Source organism: Lathyrus oleraceus, chromosome 3 (assembly GCF_024323335.1).
Source record: "Lathyrus oleraceus cultivar Zhongwan6 chromosome 3, CAAS_Psat_ZW6_1.0, whole genome shotgun sequence".
Classification (NCBI taxonomy): domain Eukaryota; kingdom Viridiplantae; phylum Streptophyta; class Magnoliopsida; order Fabales; family Fabaceae; genus Lathyrus; species Lathyrus oleraceus.
The window spans coordinates 434,518,379-434,539,629 of NC_066581.1; the positions used below are offsets into that span (position 1 = coordinate 434,518,379).

The window sequence follows — 21,251 nt, forward strand, 5'->3', positions numbered from 1 at the left end:
AACTTTCTTGGAAGCAATGGATGAGGAGCTCATCATTATCGATGTAGGATGCCATCTTCCTACAATACATGATAACATGACTTCTTGGACATCTTAAACCCTTGTATCTTGGTAGGCCTGGTTCTTTGAACTTAGGAGGAAGCACCACATTAGGAACTAGGAACAAGTCCTTAGCATCCAAACCATAAGCAGAGAAACCTTCAATGGCTCTGATCCTTTCGTATAGTAATCGGGAGTCTGATTGTCTATTCTGATATGAACCAACAACAATTTGATTAATAGTCTGAGGATTAACTTAATGATTAGGAAGTTGAACACTCTGAGGAGTTTCCTGAGCAATAGTTGGAGGAAAAGCAAACTGGGGATACCCTTGAGGATACATTAATCCCTGATTAACCATCTGACCAACAGTCTGACCATACTAATTTTGACGTGGAGCATAGGGTGCCCCAGGATACACAAATGGAGGTGCAACAAATGAAGATGCCCCAGGATAAGTAGGAGGTATCTGAACACCTTGATTCAAATTTCGAACAGCAGGTTGAGTAGCTCGAGGAGGAAGACAGAAGTGAAGGGTAGGACCTATATATTCATCTTCGTTGTCATTAGGAGTCTCAACAATAATTGGTGCAGAAGTTTGAAGAGCCTGTTTGGCTTGATCTCATGGTTCTCAACATTAACCATCTGTGGAGAATGAGTGGTCATGCCCTAAGGATAGGCAACATAATTCCCATTGGTAGGATGTACAACAAACGACTGATATGGCATGAATGCATTCCCATTAGCAACTTAAGGAGTAAAGTTCGGAGGCAATCCCCAACGATAGGAAATGACATACCTACTAGGATCTGACTGATATATAGGTTGGCTCACCACAGGTTGAATCACAGTATCCACAACAGCAACAACATAAGTGGTGACAGCAATATCATCAGTAACTACAACAATATCATTATTGGTAGCAGAGGTAGAGGTAGTAGCCTTATGAACTTGAAGGTACTCCAATATGGTGTTCATGTTACCTTGGAAGGTATCCATTCTCCCTTGAAACTGAGCCAAGGTTTCCCTATAGGTAGCATTCTCTTGTTCCAGATCTCCCACAATTCTTGACTTGTTAGCTCTTGTGAAGTACTGGTGTCAAAGATTCGTCATCTTTCGGGCTGGAGAAAGGACAAGGTGAGCTTTTTCTGGTTGATAGGCATGAAATGCGGATGCATGAATGCACATGTTAGGGATGGAATGAAAATAATTCTACAACATACATAAATTTAAAGCATTGATGGTATAATAATTCAGGGTCAAAATCCTGACATATATAACAATATAGTAATGATATGCAATATAGTATGTTAACAATACAAATAATTCAGATAATCTGTGTATAGTGCCCGATGTAGGATCAAAGGTTCGACGTCCATGAGAATAAGGTATGTAGGGTCTATGGCTTCCTGTAGAAAAATTCCATATCCCCCTCACATGTAGGTTCTAGTCTTAAAAGGCAACCTAAGAGGTTCCTAGAGTCAATGACCCATTTCGAGATACCATTGCCTTAGACAAATGACTCGTCGGACAATGATTCTCCCAAAAGGATCTACTCTAGGTGTGACGTCTTGTGTCAACCATAATCGCAGAATAACTCCGCAGAAGTCAAACACGACTCTAGTCACATTGCTATCATGTGCATGTACTCAAGCTCGGGTATAAGGGCTTTTCTCTCATGTAATCTATCCCAACCCAACATAGAGTGTGACAGATAATACCCATAATGAAAAGCAATAAGAAATGCGATAAGTAAAGCGAGTAAAACATAAAGGTAAACGCCCAAGCAAATGGACAAGCAACCAAAACTAGGCTTGACTCCTTTTAGCGACTAGGAAATGCTCAAAGAAGCAATTCACCAGCAGAAGCTAGTGTAAATATACTCAAATGTATCGCACGCCCGAACATACAACAGAGTCGCCATCAAACTTTATTTATTCCCGAAGGAAAGGGAAAACATCAATAAAACCCAGGGGAAAGAGATATGTTGGGTAAGGAAGTCGGTTATGCAAGGAAGGTGTTATCACCCCTAACATCCATAATACTCCATGGGAACCGTTTTGATTGTTCTCGCTTGAATAGGTGTTATATCTAAAGATTAATCGTAAAAGAATTGGAAAAGGAAAAGAATAGATAAAGTGCTCGGTGACGATTAGGGCCCTCATTCCTATGTATCCTCATAGTTCAATGAGGAATTCAGAGCCCCGTAGTTCAACGAACTAGTAGTGGGAGATGAAAAGAATTGTGATCAAAGTATGGTTTGAACCAAAGGATTGTGTTGTTTGAACTCCAACAAGGAGTGAAAGTGTGAACCCAAGAGTAAAAATGGTATGAACCAACAAGTGAGGGCCTATAACACGGTATTGGAATAACCGAAAAAGAAAGGAATGCCTTAATACGGCTTCAACGTAAGTAAGGATATGTTCGTCTAAGCAACGAGAGGGCTAACAAGACAAAAAAATCCGCTCTTTGCTCACAAAGAGATACAAGATAGAGCACAAAGGTATAATGTATTTGGCTCAAAGAATAAGGTATATCACAAGAAGTGAATGAAGGTAGAATATGAATGTATCATGGAAATGAATGGAGGAATGCCCTAAGGCAGGAGTAATAAATAATATGCTAGCGGAGGATTTGAACCCTCGTACCTACGTATTCTCATCGTGCAATGATAAAATCAGAGCAATCATAGTTTAGCCTACTACAGTTGAAAACAAAGGAACAAGATTAATTGGATTTCCCATAGGCAAGGTAGATTGCTTAACAAGCAGGAACGTGGTACTAACCCAATAATGGTGATCCACCACAAGGACAAATGCGATATGATTGGCCTATACACGAGAGGATTTATAAGGCAAGAGTTTCATCTAAGCACGAGAGGTCTTATAAGACGAACAATGATTATGAAATGATTGGCCTACACACGAGAGGATTTATAAGGCAAGAGATTCATCTAAGCACGAGAGGAAAATATGTTGATGAATTTCTAGGGATAGAAGAAGTACAATGATGTTTCTCAGCAATGGCTAGAACTCCCGACTCCTCTGGGGGAAACTTGACAATGAAACGAAACAGCTTAGCGACGATTCCCAGCAATGGCTGGAACGCGTGGTTGTGCTTGGGGAATGTTTTTTAGGGTGAACATTGATTTTATTGGGGAAAATTCCTAACAACGGTTGGAAAATTCCGAACTCTGGCTAGTTAATTTGAGTAAGTTAAGGAGATACTTATTATGTGATGTTATGTATGCCAATACGTGTTTGGGCTTTCGTTGGGAAATATATGAAATGCAGGATTCGCAAGTTGTGCCAAGTATGTTTGGGCTTTGCGAAGGAGTGTATTTGGGGAATGCCAATGGCGATTGGGCTTAAAAAAGGGTGATTGAGGTAAGTGTACTGACTTTCCGATACTTGATAATTTGGAACTCGACGTTCAAGCAAGCGTTGAATGTAATGTTTGAGAATTCCTACTGGGGGAGAAATGATTGGCCAAGTCCAAGGGATTGTGTGGCACCCTCGGGTTGGAAATTTCAAATGCGTTTTGGTTACCTTTAGCAAATTTCAGAAAGAATTGTAATTCGATGTTGTCTCCCTTATAGTTTTTTTTTGAAAAGGGTCTTTTAATCGAAAAAAATTCCAATGTAATATTATTTAGGAAAAAATTCATATTTCACAGACAAAGCAAGAAAAGTAAAAATATGGAACACATGTGAGGGAACTGATTTTATTGATAAGTGGTCCCAAAAAAATGGGGATTTTGTACAAAGGAAGCAATTCCTAAAAGAGGTGATTGCGAAAAGAAAATGATAGTTGTAATGATAATGAAACATCTCGGGTTTCCACCAAATTCCAACTCTGCTATAGCCTATATGCCTTTGATCGCCCTTTGGTCTTGCTTTTTGAAGGTGGGTGATAGGATTGACTTGCTGGGGGACCCACATAATTGACTCGCCAAGGAATGAAGAAGGATTCCTTGCCGGATGCAGCCTCTTGCTCTTATTAAATCCCTAATTTTTGCCTAGACCGCCCTTTCGGGTTTTCAGTCTACCGGGATACCCATTTTTGCTTAAGTTTCCCTTTCGGGTTTTCAACATATCGGGTTTTCTCTTTTTTTTATTATATATATATATATATATATATATATATATATATATATATATATACATATTTTTTTTAAGCATAGTATTTTTTGATTGCATCCGCATTCACCGGGGATGGAAGATCTTCACCATCCATAGTTGCAAGGATCAATGCTCCTCCGGAGAACACCTTTCTTACAACATATGGGCCTTCGTAGTTTGGCGTCCATTTCCCCCTGGGGTCAGTATGGATTGGAAGAATCTTCTTCAATATGAGGTCTCCGGACTTTAGGTTGCGGGGGAAAACCTTTTTGTCATGTGCCCTCTTGATGCGCTTTTGATAGAGTTGGCCATGGAAGATGGCTGCTAAGCGCCTCTCATCAATGAGGTTTAGTTGGTCAAATCGAGCTTGTACCTACTCCGACTCATCAAGATTAACATCTGTCAAAATCCTTAAGGAAGGAATCTCTATTTCGACCGGTAAGACTGCATCCATGTCGTACACAAGAGAGAAGGGAGTTGCCCCAATGGAAGTGCGTATGGAAGTATGATAGCCGTGTAATGAGAATGGGAGCATTTCATGCCAGACTTTGTAGGTTTCCACCATATTTTGCACGATCTTCTTGATTTTTTGTTAGTTGCCTCAACAGCGCTATTTATCTTAGGCCTATAAGGCGATGAGCTGTGGTGGTCGATCTTGAAATTTTGGCATAGCTCTTTCATCATTTTATTATTGAGGTTAGATCCATTATCAGTAATGATCGTGTTGGGGACCCCATAACGGCAGATGATTTCTTTCTTGAGGAATCGAGTCACCACTTCTTTAGTAACATTGGCGTACGAGGCTGCTTCTACCCATTTCGTGAAATAGTCAATGGCTACAAGGATGAAGCGGTGTCCATTCGAGGCAGTTGGCTCTATGCATCAAATCACGTCAATGCCCCACATGGAGAAAGGCCAAGGGGATGTTAGGACATTGAGAGGTGTTGGTGACACATGGATCTTATCGGTGTAGATCTGGCACTTATGGCAGGTTTGGACGTGGCGATGACAGTCAATCTCCATAGTCATCCAATAGTATATGGTCCTTAAAATTTTCTTTACCATAGTACTCCCACTGGAATGCGTCCTAAAGGATCCTTCATGAATTTCCATTATAATCTGGTTTGCTTCTTGCTTGTTCACACATCTAAGCAAAATTGAATCATAATTTCTCTTGTATAATACCCCTCAATTTAAGAAGAATTTGGATGATAGTTTTCGAAGATACTTCTTGTCGGTGATGGACGCGTCCGCAGGATACTCTTGGTTCTCTAATAATTTCATGATGTCATAGAACCAAGGATAACCGTCAGCTTCGTCTTCACTACCAGACAGTAAGCAGGTTCGTACAAGTAGTTCAGGTGAAAGGATGGCGCTTCGTTCTTCCACTTAACTTTAAACATGGACGCCAAAGTTGCCAAAGCGTCAGCTAGCTGATTCTCTACTCGAGGGATTGGGTGGAATGTAATTTCATCGAAGTAGGGGACTAGTTTCAAGACATGCTCTTTGTAAGGAATGAGCTTGTGATCTCTAGTATCCCAATCTCCTTTGACTTGGCTGATTAGCAAGGCTGAATCTCCATAGACTTCCAGGATTTTGATTCTAAGATCGATAGCAGCTTCAATACCAAAGATACAAGCCTCATATTTGGCCATATTATTTGTTCATTCAAAACATAATCAAGCGGTGAAGGGGAGGTGGAAATTAGTTGGAGAAGTGATTACTGCCCCAACGCCATTGCCATGAGCATTAGAAGCTCCATAAAAAACCATGGTCCATCGGGATCCAGGCTCGGGTCCTTCCTTGGGACCGGGGATGTTGCAATCCCTAATCAACATGATATCCTCGTCGGGGAATTCAAAACGCATAGACTGATAGTCCTCCAAGGGATGTTGTGCAAGATAATTAGACAATACACTCCCTTTGATGGCCTTTTGAGTGACATGTTAGATATCGTACTCGGTTAAATCCATTTGCCATCGGGATACTCTACCGGTTAAAGCCGGCTTCTCAAAGATGTATTTGACAAGATCCATCTTAGAGATCAACAATGTCGTATGAGTGAGCATGTACTGTCTTAAACGTTTGGCAGCCCATGCTAGTGCGCAACAAGTCTTTTCAAGCATCAAATACCTACTCTCGCAATCAGTGACTTTCTTGCTCAAGTAGTATATTGCATGCCCTTTTCTACCAGTCTCGTCATGTTGGTCGGGGACACAACCCATTGATCCTTCGAGAACAGTGAGATACATGATTAATGGTCTACCAAGTACAGGAGGCATCAACACAGGAGGTTCTTGCAAATATTCCTTTATTTTCTCAAATGCGTCTTGGTAATCATCGTTCCAAATGATGGCTTGATCCTTTTGAAGAAGTTTGAAGATTGGATCACAAGTGGAAGTGAGGTGAGATATGGACCTAGCAATGTAGTTCAATCTACCTAGGAATCCTCGGACTTCCTTCTCGGTTTTGGGTGCAGGCATATCTTGTATGACCTTTACTTTCTCGGGATCTACTTCGATGCCACGTTGACTACGATAAAACCTAGCAATTTGTCGGATCTTACCCCAAATGTGCATTTGTTGGGATTATGCCTCAATTTGAACTTCCTCAGCCTCTCAAACAGCTTTTCTAGATTGACAAGGTGTTCTTCTTCAGTTTGAGACTTGGCTATCATGTCATCGACGTAGACCTCAATCTCTTTATGGATCATATCGTGAAAGAGAGTGACCATGGCTCATTGGTATGTGGCGTCGGCATTCTTCAATCCAAAAGGCATCACCTTGTAGCAGAAGGTGCCCCATGGTGTTATGAAAGTGGTTTTCTCCATATCTTCTTGAGCCATGCATATCTGGTTATAACCGGAGAAACCATCCATAAAAGAGAAAATAGTGAACTAAGCGGTATTATCTACTAGCACGTCAATGTGTGGCAGTGGAAAGTCATTTTTGGGACTTGATCTATTTAGATCTCTATAATCTATGCACATTCTTACTTTTCCATCCTTCTTAGGTACTACACAATGTTAGCTATCCATTAAGGATAATTGGAAACCGCTAGGAAGCCGCCGTTGAGCTGCTTTTGTACCTCCTCCTTGATTTTCATAGCCATGTCGGGACAAGTCCTTCGTAGCTTTTCCTTTACTAGAGGGCATTCTTCTTTAAGGGGTAGATGGTGGACCACAATGTCAGTATCGAGATCGGGCATGTCTTGATATGACCATGCAAACACATCTTTGTATTCCTTCAAGAGCTCAATCAATTTTGCCTTCACCTTGTCTTGTAGAGCGGAGCCGACTCGGACTTCTTTCGCTACCTCATTGTCGCATTACGCGAAAAACCGGCGGGAAAACAAAAAAACAGAGCCGCCACCGTGCGTTATTTATCCCAAAGGAGGGAAAGGAAACGCTCGAAGTAAACCTGGAAAAGACATGGTCTCGCGACCAAAGAGAATGGGATCGGGAGTCGGTTATGCGAAGGGAAGGTATTAGCACCCCTACGCATCCGTCGTACTCGACGGGATCCACGCACAAAAGGAAGGAATATGGTTGCTAAAACACTGCTCAAAAACAAACAAATACTGGCTGAAAGAAACACAAGAAAACAAACAAGACTGACTCGGCAGGATATCGCATCCTGGGCCTACTTAGTCTATCAAACATAGACATCAGAGTCGAAGTAGTTCGGACTGGGAAAAACACATGCTCGCTAGGATGTCGCATCCCATGCATACGTATCTTCTTGGACTAAGAAGAATCAGAGCATTCGTAGCTTGGCTGACGCACGCCAAACACAACAGACACAGGCAAACGTGGAATCCGAATGCCAATCGCTGGACTTACATCAGATTCCGAACCAAAACAACCCACACTGGAAACCAGATGCCACTTGATGGACTTATACCGGACTCCAAGCACACAACAAGAGGATACGGAATGCCAATCGTTGGGCTTACATCCATCTCCTAACACACACAAAGACAAAACAAAACGGGCGCCCGAAGAGATCAGCTTATCTCCTGCCTACGTACCTCATCTGGTATGAGGATCAGGGCGACGTAGTTCCCCTACGCAGGGACAAAGGACTAGCCTAACCAGATAACAGAGGGAGACATAACTAGGGAGACTAACTCGAGCCTAGATGTTATCATGCATATCATCCCTAAGTTAAGGTTGCTATCTAACTTGCACAGGGAGCAAGCTAAACCTAAACAGCACAACAGTCAAAGCAAACAATCACAAATAGCACACACTATATACACACAAAGTGGGCTCACACAAGGGTTAGGCTTTAGTCAAGGGGTCATGTCAACCTCGACAAACAAGCCACTGTATCAGGGTGATGTTAGCTCTTAACCCTAACATTGAGAGTTAGGGTGAAGCAGATGAAATAGGAAGTGAGGGGTGTGCCTCACAGCTCTTATCCCTGGCCAGGGAGAGCTTCATGACAGATGAAGTGTGGGTCCAGAAAGTGGGAACCCTTCTACACTTATGACACTGACTCAGCTGTACAACTGTACAAGGATCTTGGGTTACTATCCACAATGCATCAACACAGTGGTGTGAGCAAAGGGATGACTCAACTGACTAGCAGGAGATGGATTACACATTTCTTGTATCTGCCAATTGCCTTATCCAAGGTCTTTTCCTGCTTGGGGACAAAGATAAACAAGCACAAGCATTGCCTCTTAAGGAGGACTTCAGACATGTGCCTGGCCAAGTAACAGACCAGGTCTTCCAGACTACATGGAGTTTGAGTCATTATACCTCAATGCTCAAGCTAGCAAGCAAACCAAAAGCAAGTTCACAATGGAACTATAGCAACTAAGGTACCTGAAAACAATCCAACATAATCAGTACTTAACTCAAACAAAAGCAAACAGACAATTACAAGTCCACAGCCCAAACAGATAACAAGCATCAATGCACAAAGGTGCAAGCCACAAGGCCTAAGCATAAGTCTCAATGCCTACAAAACAAACTCAAGATTAGTCATAAACAAACAATAAACCAACTCCAATTGAGTGCACATCATCAAGCATAAGTAATTGTGCTCTTTGACCTGAAACAAAGCTCAAACATTAAGCACTAACCACTAGGACAAGGCCTAGGGTCAAAAGGGGAGCAATAAACCAAAACAGAACATGAAAATTATCCAAAATCAAGTTTAATCAAATAAGAAGCAAATCCAAGTGGTCTCATGTTCATATCATTCACCAACATCATTTCATGAGGCAAAGAGTACAAAGCATGCAATTTGAAGCTCATAGAAGCAAACAGAATGATTCAATTCAAATCAACTCACAAACATTTCAATAAATCCCCAAAACATTCATGGTTAAACCGAATTCATGCAATGAGCATCACACCAAATTTCAAGTCATTTGGACCAAGGGAAGCAAGTCAATTAAATTCATCAAGTCAAAACAAGTTCAAACAAGCTCATACGAGGCACCAAATCATACATCAACTTCAAGCAAGCATAAACACAGAATTGGCATAAGATAAATGAACCAAATCAAATCCATGGCAAACTTCAAGATGTCTAGGACACACATGCAAAATTTCAAGTTCATCCAATAAACATCAAGAATTTCACAAATCATTTAAGATCATGACTCACAAAAAGTCCACAATTGGTCAAATAGAAGAGAAATTCTCAAACAAATTGGAAATGTACTCAAAAAATCCACAAAAATTCATACTCAGACTTAACATCCAGGAGATTTAACATGCAAAAATTCAGATCATTTCAAGTTCATATGGCATGGTAAAGAAATTCCACAAGTTGGACAAGAAATGGTGTAACACAAATTGTCACACCTCCAATGAACAGATCATATCTCACAAACCAGGAATGATAAAATCACAAACTCAAAGCCAAAATGTTTGTAAAGGTGTCTAGTTTACACATGCAAAGTTTCAAGAATTTTGGATTAAGCATCACAATTTCACAATCAAAATGGTAAGCAAGGTGCAACAAATGACATGTATGAACATTCCCTAAGCCCAAACAGATTCCACACGTGCACAATTTTCATAAAAATCATCAAAAAATACTAGAGATCACAAGGAACACAATGGAAAAAACCTCATGTTAATTGGACAAATATTCATTGAGATATGAATTTTCTAATGGCATGAAAAAATAAAAAAAGCATGGACAAAGTGTGTGAAACATGATTGAATATGTGAAAATAAAATGCAAGGCCAATTATGAGATGCTACCGCCCGGAATCGAGCTGCGCTCACATTCAAAATAGGGCGCCACTTAAGTGAAACGCCGCATTTCACTTAAGTGCGTGGCACAGCGTGGTTGGCTTCATGGCACATAAACAACAAAAAACATGCAAATATGTGAATACGCGGATCAAACGCGATCTGGCAAATGAAAAAATTAGGGTTCTACATGTTCTTCATCGTTCATCATCCATTTCCAGCATATGAACAAAGGTTCACGAAAATCAACAAGCAGCATACCATTCGATCCGTCTTTCAATGCTTATCACTAATCTAAACATCATTAGACCTAATTCCTACTCACATGAACGGATCAATCAAAGGAAGTTTCATCAATCAAACTTAAAATCCAGATATCTCTCTTAATTCTCAATGAAAATCAGAACTACAAAGTTTAGCATGCTCGTGAATACAAGATCTACAAAAACCATAGCATAATTTCATGAATTGAGAGTGTCGAATTCTGACCTGAGTTGGATTGCAGAGTTGGATTTGTGATTTTCAAAGCTTGCAAGGTGGAAACATAAGCTCTACACTGCTTGTACAATGATGTGGATGAAGGAATGTTACTCAATTGCCTTGGATCTAGCTCAAACGTGCAGCTGCCATGGATGAAGCTCACTTTAACAGTCTGAAATTTAGCTCGAAAATGATGGTTTCTTGCTTGCAAAAGATCCACTAGAGCCTGTAGATGATGAATCAATGAAGAAACAATGCAACTTCTATGAAGAAATTGGCAGAAAAGTGAGAGAGAAAGTTCTTGAGATTTTGCAATTTTCAATCTAGATCTGAGATGAATGAATGTTAATCCTGAATTCAGTTAGGATTAGCCTTATATACCATGGGTTAATCATTTCCTTAATCCCAATTAGCAAAAATGGACTTGAATTAGTGAAGTGAGTTTTTATGTTAAATGGCCAAAGTAACCTTCATGTGCATGAGATGCTGCTACAATGCACGAAAAATTAGCCAAACACCCTCCAAATGTGATTTAAGACCAAGTGCAATTGAAATTATGTGTGGAAAATGCATATTTTTTAAAGTCACTTTTTTCCCTCCCTTTTTTAAATTCAAATCCAATGAAAAATGCCATTTTTGTGTGATGAGATTTGATGAAATGTAATGAATGATTTGGATAGAGCATGTCAAAAGGAGATTGTAGCAAAAAACCCCACATGATTTGGCCGATTGGTGTGAAAGTTATCCAAGTTTGAAGTTCAAAATTTCTTGGCAATGATTTGATCCTAACTTGCCAACCACACATGAGAAATGGATGTTCTTGGACTTTTTGGAAAGGTGAGAGCAAGATCTCCAACTTTCTTGTTGGACAAAATTTCATTTGAAGCTTGTATGATGATGTAAATTTGAGGAGAAGACCTTTCCATTTTTGGCAGTTTGAAATTACAGGTCACTTACTATTTTTGGAAACTTTTCATCTGACCTCAAATTCTTCAATGATGATCTTTGAAATGTCAAATGAGACTTGTATGGACATGAATGAAGCCTCTCAAACCATCTCCCACCTTCAAATCCATGAATTCAGGCACAGTTGACCACAATTGACTTTCTAGGGTTTCGGATGAAATTCAGCTTGACTGATGACTTATGAGCATCCAACCTTGGCCAAACCACTTCAAAATGATCCTTAGGTCCCATGAACATGTTGAACCAATCCTAGGGCTTTGTCTCAATAGGAAATGCACTTGCTTGCTTGCACAACTGATCTCCTGATCATCTTGACCTAATCTTGTCTGATGACTTGCACTTGGGCAAATGGACAATGCAATGCTATGCAGTGGACAATGTTAATGTTAATGACCTATTCATGAAAATGTATGTACAAAAAGGGAGGTGCAAATTTGAGGTGCTACACTCATCTGTCCCAAGGTTAATCACTTCCACTGATTCTTCGTGCGGCTGGATGACTTTTTCCTCCTGCTTGAGAAGCCTTACCAATTCTTCTGGGAGTTCGGCCTCTTCCTCACACTCTTCATCGACTTGATTAATCGGGTTGTGAAAGTCGTATGAGACCGTAGCAGAATTGTCATTGGTGGTTGTCAAGGATGATCTGCATGATTTAAGGTCCACACTTTTATTGGTATGAAAGAAAGGATGATTTGAAAAGAAAAAAAAATAGAAAAAAAAATTGCCATTTTGAAAAAGGTAAAATAAATAAATGAAAGGAAATGATCTCAAAATTGATTGCGAACATGAACCTTTTTAATTAATGATTAATAAGGAAATTTGATGAGGCCCTACAAATGATTCCCCCATGCCTTGGGATTGACATGGGTTCTTTTGATAAAAAGGAAGGAAAACAACATTAGGAATTACATTTAAATCAAGGTCACTTTAGGTATTTCAATCTCGGCCCATTTGGTGGCACCCTTTTGTAAAACCCTAAGATCCCTCATGGCATCATATCATTTGCTCAAGGATTATAGCATGTGTGGATCCTTAACCCTTGGGTTGGGACTTGTATAAGTGGTTTGAGACCACCAAGCATGCTTGTATTGTATATTATTGCTTTTCTTATTTATTTACTAACCAAAAGCACAAAAATATGTCACTAACTCTTTTTGTTTTGAAGCTCAAGTGATCAGGTGTTCCTTTGCTCCTAGAAGGCTCCTAAGCTCAATGAAGTGGCTCAATGAAGTGGCTCAATGAAGATGAGAACAAGCATGAAAATGGTCCACAAAGTTCCTAATCATCATATATGTCTCCCAAGTATCTCAATTTTCCAATTTGATCTAGATAAACCAAAGGGCTTGAGGATTGTTTCTCAAGGAAACCCTAATTCAACTATGCATTGACTGTGCCTTGCTCATGAAGCAACCTCAACCTATGATCAAATTCAATCAAGGTAAGTTCTTTCATTAATTATTTTATGCATATATGAGCCTATGTGAGTATCCTCAATCATTCATTCATCAAGATTTGAAGTTTGGCCTTGAGAAGTTGAACAGTCAAGTCATCTAACTAAACTGAGATCCACTAAGACATAACTTTTGATGTGTTTGTCAAATGAATATGACCCCAAGATCAAAACTGTTCTTAAGAACCATATGAACAACTTTCATGTTCATACAAAATCCATTTGAAACTTGGAAGGTCATCATTCATTTGAAAACATTATGGGTCATTTTGACTGAAACCCTAATTTTGGGTCAACTTCCCAAGGACCTAACTTCCTTATTTTTTATGATTTTTAGGTGAGACCCATTGCATTAGAAATATTAGGATGTCTACTTCAAAGGTTATGTTGGACAAAATTTCATAATCCTAAAAGAAACACATGTGATAATACAAAACATTATAGGTCACTTTGGACCAAAACCATTGAATTTGAAAAATGTCCAACTTCAAGTGCCCATAACGTTCTAATTAAAAATCCAAATGATGCAAAACTTAAGTCTAAATTTATCATCTTGAAAATATCTACAACTCTGATGTTGGAAGTTTTTCCATTTGAGGCTTGCATCAATGAAGCAGAAGGGCTTGAAGTTGCTTGTTTTTGGCAAATTTTTCAAAGACATGTTTTGTACCCCAAACTTCAAAGCCAATTTTCATGAGTTTCCAAACTCCAAATGATTTTTTTCCCAACATGACTTTTGTTCCTTATGTCAAGAGCTTTCCAACCATTACTCACATTACTATTTTTGGATTTTTCATATGTGAGTTTCGAATAGCTCAATGTTTAGGTTCAATTATGCAATTCACATCATAACCTCATGCACAAGCCAATGCAACTCCAATTACACGTCCAGACCATTTGCATTTGAGTTCAACCTGCATTTTCATCCATTTTTGGGCTTTGCATGCACCTGTACAGGCCCATGCATGAAGAGTCCAAGTTCCATGCACACGAGCAAATCACCTCATTGCATCAAGCTCCGCTATAAATAGAAGTTATTCCTCATTCAAAAGGGAACCTGAAGGAGATTCGAAACTCTGCTGGATTGAAACCTCACCCTCACTCAAAGGAATTTCAATTTTCATTTCTCAATTTCAAGCTTTAATTTCAACATCCTTAGTTGATCTTCAAGTCTTAACTCCTTAGCCCTGCATCATCATTACATCTCCATATCAAAATTGGATCAAGAACTTTAGCAAATCGTGTTGTTCAAAGATGCATTTCAGAGGTATATCACTAAACTATTTGGATCTGGATCTTGAAATACAATGTGAATTTCTTTGGTTTGAACTGTTTTCTGAAGTCCTCGAGTAAGAGGCAGGTCAGTGGTGGTCTTAATTTCATGAATTGTGACATTTCAGATCAAACACCATGATCTTCATGCTCTTGTTTCTCTCTAAATAGAAACATTGAGGAAGATCCAAGGTTACAGGGGTGATGTACATCACCCTAACTTCATTTTGATACCATTGTTTTGCATTTTCATTGAGGTTGAAAACCCTGCGCGTGGTGGCCGGAAACTGTTAGCTGGCCGGAGAAGATGGTGGTTTCCACCATCATCCCCACGTGGATGCTTCAGGTCCCTCAGATCTGGCTCAATTGTTATAATCGTGGCCATTGATTTGTTTGACTTGTTTTAATTCCAAATGTGATGCGCTTGACTTGAGAACATGGTATGACCGCCCCTCTGAGCCGTGTGATGATGTCACGTCAATTAATGAGACGGATCCAGTGGGCGTTGATTTTTGCTATTTTCTATTTTTCTGTTTTAATTTCATTAATTCCTTTTGTAGGTGTTTAATTGGCTGCATTGTATGGTAAAACACTAGCTGGATTCTAATGTCTTGACCGATGTCATGACATGCTGTGGAGGTGTTTGTGTGACTGCATTGTATGTTAGAATATCTAGCTGTACTCTGATGTCTTGGCTGATGTCATGACATACTTAAGTAGTATACTGCAGGATTAGCTAATACAGGATTTACTGAATGTCAAACTAGAAGTTATGACATTCATCCCTGTCAGCAGATACCGAGGAATAGAACAGTTGGTGTTCTGTTAGAACTCAGTATTTATTTGCAGCCTGGTTATCAAGGAAATACCAGACCTGGCATAAGGCCTACTGTCTGAATGTCAAACTGGATGTTATGACATTCATCATTGACAGTATATACTGAACAATAGGCAGAGTGGTTTTCTGCTACACTTCAGTATGTATCTCAGTCTGTTCTTCAGGAGGATAACAGACCTGACATAAGGCTAATTATGTAAATGTCAAATTGGATATCTTGACATTTATTAATGTATGTTGATACTGAGGTATGGACAAATTGGTCCTGTACAATTCAGCAAATTTGTACAGTCTGTTTTCAGGAAAAACAGACTTAGCATATGGTCCTTGATTTGGATGTCAAACTGAATGTTGTGACATCCATTCCTGACAGCGTATGCTATATTGTAGGTTGTTTAGTTTTTCTGTTTCAGCATTTTTCTCAGGCTATTCTTCAGGGATTCAACAGCTAAGAGAAAATCCAGGAAACCAACAACCAAGCTACATTTAATGAACCTAACAAATAGCCTATTTGTTAGTAACCTAGATGTGGAATTTAGGGGAACTCGCGTGACCTTAAATTCAGGAGAATACAAGTACAAGGCCTAAGTGCTGTAATATAAAAGGATGGCAATCCTTCATTTAGAACTGGGGATTTTAGGCGTGAAGATTTAGTGTGTCCATCATACTTCACTGCTGTATTTTTGTGAGTCTTGTATTAGACATATCTTGTAAGCCAAGCTATTATCACGTAGATGATTGCATTGGTATAGGGTGTTCATTGAGTTGTAAGTGTTGTGTCACTCTAAGCTTTTAAGCGTGAGTGCTGTGTATCTTGATTAAAGCTGTTAAGCACAATCAAGAGTTGTTTGAAGTGTGTCTTCATAATTGTCTTTAATATTGATTAAGGGTAGTAATCACTAAGGTGATTGAGGGGGAGTGAGTAGGAAATTTGATCTTAGTGTAAGATTGAAATTGCATTGGGTAGGTATTAAGTGATAGGGTTAAACAATTGGTTTAAGGTCTGAATTAATACTAATATTAGTGGATTTCCTCCCTGGCTTGGTAGCCCCCAGACGTAGGTCATGTTGGACTGAACTGGGTAAACAATTACTTGTGTTATTTACTGCACTTACTTTTAAGTTCTGCATAATTCTTGTCTGCGCAGAATCGGATGTCATAACAACCCGTGTGACATCGAAAGCCTGATAACTAGAATTTCAATTGGCATCAGAGCAGGCACCCTGCCTGTTAAGTTCTGGGTGAGATTTAGGGAAGTTACTTTCTAGTACCATGGACAAGTATATAGGACACTCAAATAGACCACCCATGTTGGATGGCTCTAACTATGATGACTGGAAGCCTCGTATGATAGCCTTCTTAAGGTCTCTAGATAGCAAAGTCTGGAGAGATGTCAACAAAGGATGGGAACATCCAACGAAGACAGGTGAAGATGGAGTCAGTGTGCAAATTCCTGAAGAAGAGTGGGACAAGGAGCAAGAGGCATTAGCCCTTGGAAATTCTAAGGCCTTGAATGCATTGTTCAATGGAATCAGTAAGAACATCTTCAGGCTGGTGCACCACTGTGAGTTGGCTAAGGAAGTTTGGTGCACCACTGTGACGAGTCAATGAAAAATAGTCTCATCAATTTCTTAATTGATTTGAGATTTATTTGAGATTTTAATTCATATGGTGTTATTTTTATTGTTTTTAATTGATTTGAAATAGTTTCTGATTTCAAAAATTGTTGAAATTTTTTGTCAAACCTTGTTTGACCATGTTAGACCTATGAGAATTTAATTGGACTTGTTTAAGTTGATTGGAATTGAATTTGAGATATGACCATATTTTGTCCATTTTAATTTTGCATTTATTTTAATTCTAAAAATACAAAAAAAAATATGTTTGACTTGTTGACTTCTAATCTTCATTTCTCTTCTGTTTAACATTGGTTGATGATGATTTGATTCACTTTTGACCAATTGTGCTTGATGCTTGAATTTTCTCTTTTATGTCCATTTCATCTTCATCTCACTTCTTTTATTTTTGGCCAATGAGTTAATGTCTTATGGTTGGTCTTGACATATGAGAGGTTTAACCTTCTTGATCCAAATCAAACTCAACTTGATCCATGATCAAGTGAGTTGCTTTGTGTCCAAGATAGGTTGCTTCTTAGTCAAGCAAAAAACCTAAAGTCCATAAAAGGCCTTTCTTCTTTTCTTTTGGCATGGCAAGTTGTAGGAGCTTCGCTTACTAGTCATGATCTCTAACTTGTGTTTGTTTTCCTATAATTTTGTTGACCGGCCTCAGATAGGTGTGACTACTACATTAGTCCACTTACGATTGCTTAACATAGCGCTAAATTGTCTTATGACACACTAACATAACCACTAATTACTAACATTAATTTGAGCATTTAATTTCTTGTAATTTACTTTAATGCAATTTACTTTTCTTGCTCATTTATTCATATTGCTTTTCCCTTTGCTCACTTGAGCACATATTTTATGTTTATGTCATTTTCCTTTTGCTGACTTGAGCTCATTATTGTATATAAATATATTGTTGTCTTGTGTTGGTTTTGCTTTTGTTTGTGTGAACCCAATGAAAAAGGAGAAAGGACTTAGAATTAGGACTTACCTATGCTTAAAGGAGTTCAAGAGCAACTAGGCCTAATCCCTTTAGAATGCTAAACTTTGTTGAAGAGCAACTAGGCCTCATGCCTTTAGAATGCTAAATTGAAAAAGTTGACTTCAAAGGACGCCTAATCTAAACTCATTCTTTGTCCATTCCTCTTATTGTGGTGCGAGCTTTTTGATGTTTGTTCTTGTGTGATAGGGATTCCATCTTGAGATAGTAATAAGGACCATTGTCATGAATAGCCAAGTTAAGAGAGACAAGCCAAATGGGGATCCTAGGAGCTTGAATCTAAATGTTTGTTTGATTGCTTGAGTGATATCTAAGTCTAAAGGAAAGAGCATCTTGAATCATCTCTATGATTTCAAGAAAAAGAACTCCAAGGATTTTATCTCTTCTCTTATCTTTGTATGCTCTAGGACTAGCCCTTCTCTTCTTCTCCTCACTCTAACCCAAGCCAAACTCTTTTTGTGCAAACTTTGACATTGCTTTCAAATTAGAAACCTACCTTATGCCTTTGACTTTTCAAAATCTTTTCATTAATACTCATTGTGAATGAATCCTAATCCAATTTTGACTTCACTTTGTAAATAAATCTAACTTGTAAAGACAACTCACTTCTAGTTAATTTTGTGGATCCAATGGCCGCCTTTGTTAAAAAAAATCATAAACATTAGCCATAGGTTTGAGTTATCATAGTGGTCGATGTAAACCTCACCTTATCCTTAGTGGTTGGATTATAAGTCTTCCATACTTTTTATAGGGTTAACCCCTCACTAGTATGTTGAAGCCTTCTTCACATGGTGGATTGTTGGTTTAGGTTGAGTTTTCTCCCTTTGATAACAAAAGATCTTAAGGCTTTTGGTCAAATCAATTCACCAATCTTTGTGATTTTTACCCCGACCTACGAGGTTTTGATCCTACCTTTGTGATGGTACGTAGGCAATGGGTTTATCCATTCAAACAACAAAATTGTAAGTATAATTTATTCTTTTCTCATCCCCCCAATCTTTTGCACATATTTTCACAAATACCAACCTACAACACACATTTGCAAAAAGAGGTTCGCTTAGAGTACTAAGGATATTTTGGGTGCTTAAAACATTCACATCTTATAACCAACCCCCTTACCTAGATCTCTGACATTTTTATTAGTTTTTGATTTGATAAAACTTCTTACTTGGCTTTTGTTCGCTTTTTAGCCTTTCCTTCAGACAAATAAAAGTGCGGTGGCGACTCGAATTGTATGTTTACTTTTGGTTTAATCGATAAACCATAAGGTAACGTATACCCCGCTACACCTTTCCATCAGTCTTTGTGAAGATCAACCCATCATTTTCTTCTTCTTCTTCTTCTTCCACGGCACAAATACGGTTGTCATCAACGTAACCAACGCTTGAGAAGTTTTCGGATAGCGGGAGCACTGATCCCCTTGTAGCTATCGGCGCGGGCTTTTTCAAATTCTGGGAGTTGTATCCTAAACCGGTATGGTCCTTGTTGGCAGGAAGTTCAAGCAATCTTCCCCATCCTTGAGGGTGTCCATCCTTTATGATTGTCAGGGTGTATTTAAGAGATGTCGTTGGAGATTTGGCATCTTTTGATTCATCCCTTGCTGGGCAAACCATTTCAACATTGATAACTTCAAATGATTGATATGGGATTTCCCTCATCTCCCCTTCTCCTTCAACGTATCGGAAAGATGCGAGGTGACTTACCACAATATCCTCCTCACCCTCGACAACAACTAGTTTATCATCAGCTAAGAATTTCAATTTTTGGTGGAAAGTTGAAGTGACTGCACCAGCTGAATGGATCCAAGGCCTCCCAAGCAAACAACTGTAGGCTGGATAGATGTCCATTACGAAGAAAGTGATAAGGTAAGTATGGGGACCAATCTTCATAGGCAAATTCACCTCACCGATTACAATCCTTCTAGTCCCATCAAATGCTCTTACTATAAGCTCACTCGGCTTCATTACGAGTTCTTCAACAGTTAGTTTAGCAAAGGAGCTCTTAGGCATCACAGTAAGGGAATACCCAATGTCTACCAAAACTCTTGATAGGACTGTTTCCACACACTCAATAGAAATATGGAGAGCCTTGTTATGATTCCTCCCCTCGGCAGAAAGCTCTTCATCACTAAAACCCAAGCTTAAGCTAGTAGAGATATTGTTAACTACTCCTTCAAACTGACAAACTGAGATCTCTTATGGTACGTGAGCTGTCCTCCGAAATTTTACCAAAGCATCCCTATGGGCCTCCGAGCACATTAATAAAGACAACATTGAGATCTTCGAGGGTGTCTCGTTAAACTGATCAACTACTCGATAATCGCTCTTCTTGATGATGCGTAAGAACTTGTCAACTTCATTGGAAGGTGCAGGGTCTTGTCTTTGATTAGTGCCATCAATTTGTTTGCCTTTGTATGAAGTTGAAAGATTGATAGTTCCAATCGAAGTGAGTGTCGGCGCAAATATCCTTCCACTTCTTGTAATTCTGCCAGTGCCAGTGATATTGAACATTGGATCACTAGACTCCAATGGTTCTTCTTGAATTTTCTAGCCATGAATGTAGACTGAGGTGTCATACACCCATGGGATTCCCTTGGTGTCAACATACGAGAATGGTGTGGGAACCGTTATTATGATCGGAGTAACATGATTTGTTGACAGAGTTAATTGAGAGAAGTCATATGGAATTTGTAGAGGAGGGACTTCGTTGTATGGTATCTCAAGGGTAGACACATCTTCTTTTGTGGACGGGTAGTCTACCACCAAGATCCCTTGGTCCATTAATTGTTGTATGACAGACTTCAACGTTCTACATTGTTGCGGGTTAATCAGGCAGTGTTCACAATCATTACTACATATGGGAAAGGCATTATCCCTCATTAAAGCATTCTTGATCTCGATGAGTGGTGTTTTTAACTCGTCCACACAGGACATCAATCTACTTCTGTTGTCAGCTTCCATCATATTCACGGATGCATTGTTGTGAGGGGGCATCGGGTTATTATTTACATTCGGCCCCTTGGGGGCGAATGTGATTGCCTTAGAATCAATAAGATCTTGAACCTTGTACTTTAATTCTTTACACTTCTCGATCGAATGCCCAGGAGCGCTAGAATGAAATTCACAACGGGCGTTTGCATCATAACCGAGAGGAAGAACCGCTGGTGGGGGTCCTAACTCCCTTAGTTGTACAAGTGATCCCCTCAATAAATATGGTAAAATGTGGCTATAAGGCATGGGAA

The 21,251-nt window shown here is 39.3% G+C and overlaps 1 protein-coding gene across 1 annotated transcript; it reads right to left on the reverse strand.

Annotated features, from left to right (window-relative positions):
- Positions 1–421: 421 nt before the first annotated feature.
- On the reverse strand, positions 422–21,246 carry LOC127131593 (uncharacterized). The gene is made up of 5 exons (XM_051060504.1): positions 20,618–21,246; positions 20,267–20,494; positions 19,371–20,155; positions 874–938; positions 422–646 (listed from the first exon to the last, which is right to left on the reverse strand). Exons 1-5 carry the CDS (start codon positions 21,244–21,246, stop codon positions 422–424), a joined length of 1,932 nt encoding a protein of 643 aa, XP_050916461.1.
- Positions 21,247–21,251: the final 5 nt, after the last annotated feature.

What these genes read in the sequence shown, in the direction of transcription:
- LOC127131593 (XM_051060504.1), bottom strand. Translation starts at nt 21,246, where the DNA reads ATGCCTTATAGCCACATTTTACCATATTTATTGAGGGGATCACTTGTA. An exon ending in TCAATGTTGTCTTTATTAAT is followed by an intron (nt 20,156 to 20,266) that starts GTGCTCGGAGGC and finishes TATCTCTACTAG; the next exon opens with CTTAAGCTTGGGTTTTAGTG. An exon ending in TGGTTACGTTGATGACAACC is followed by an intron (nt 939 to 19,370) that starts GTATTTGTGCCG and finishes ATATTGTTGTAG; the next exon opens with TTACTGATGATATTGCTGTC.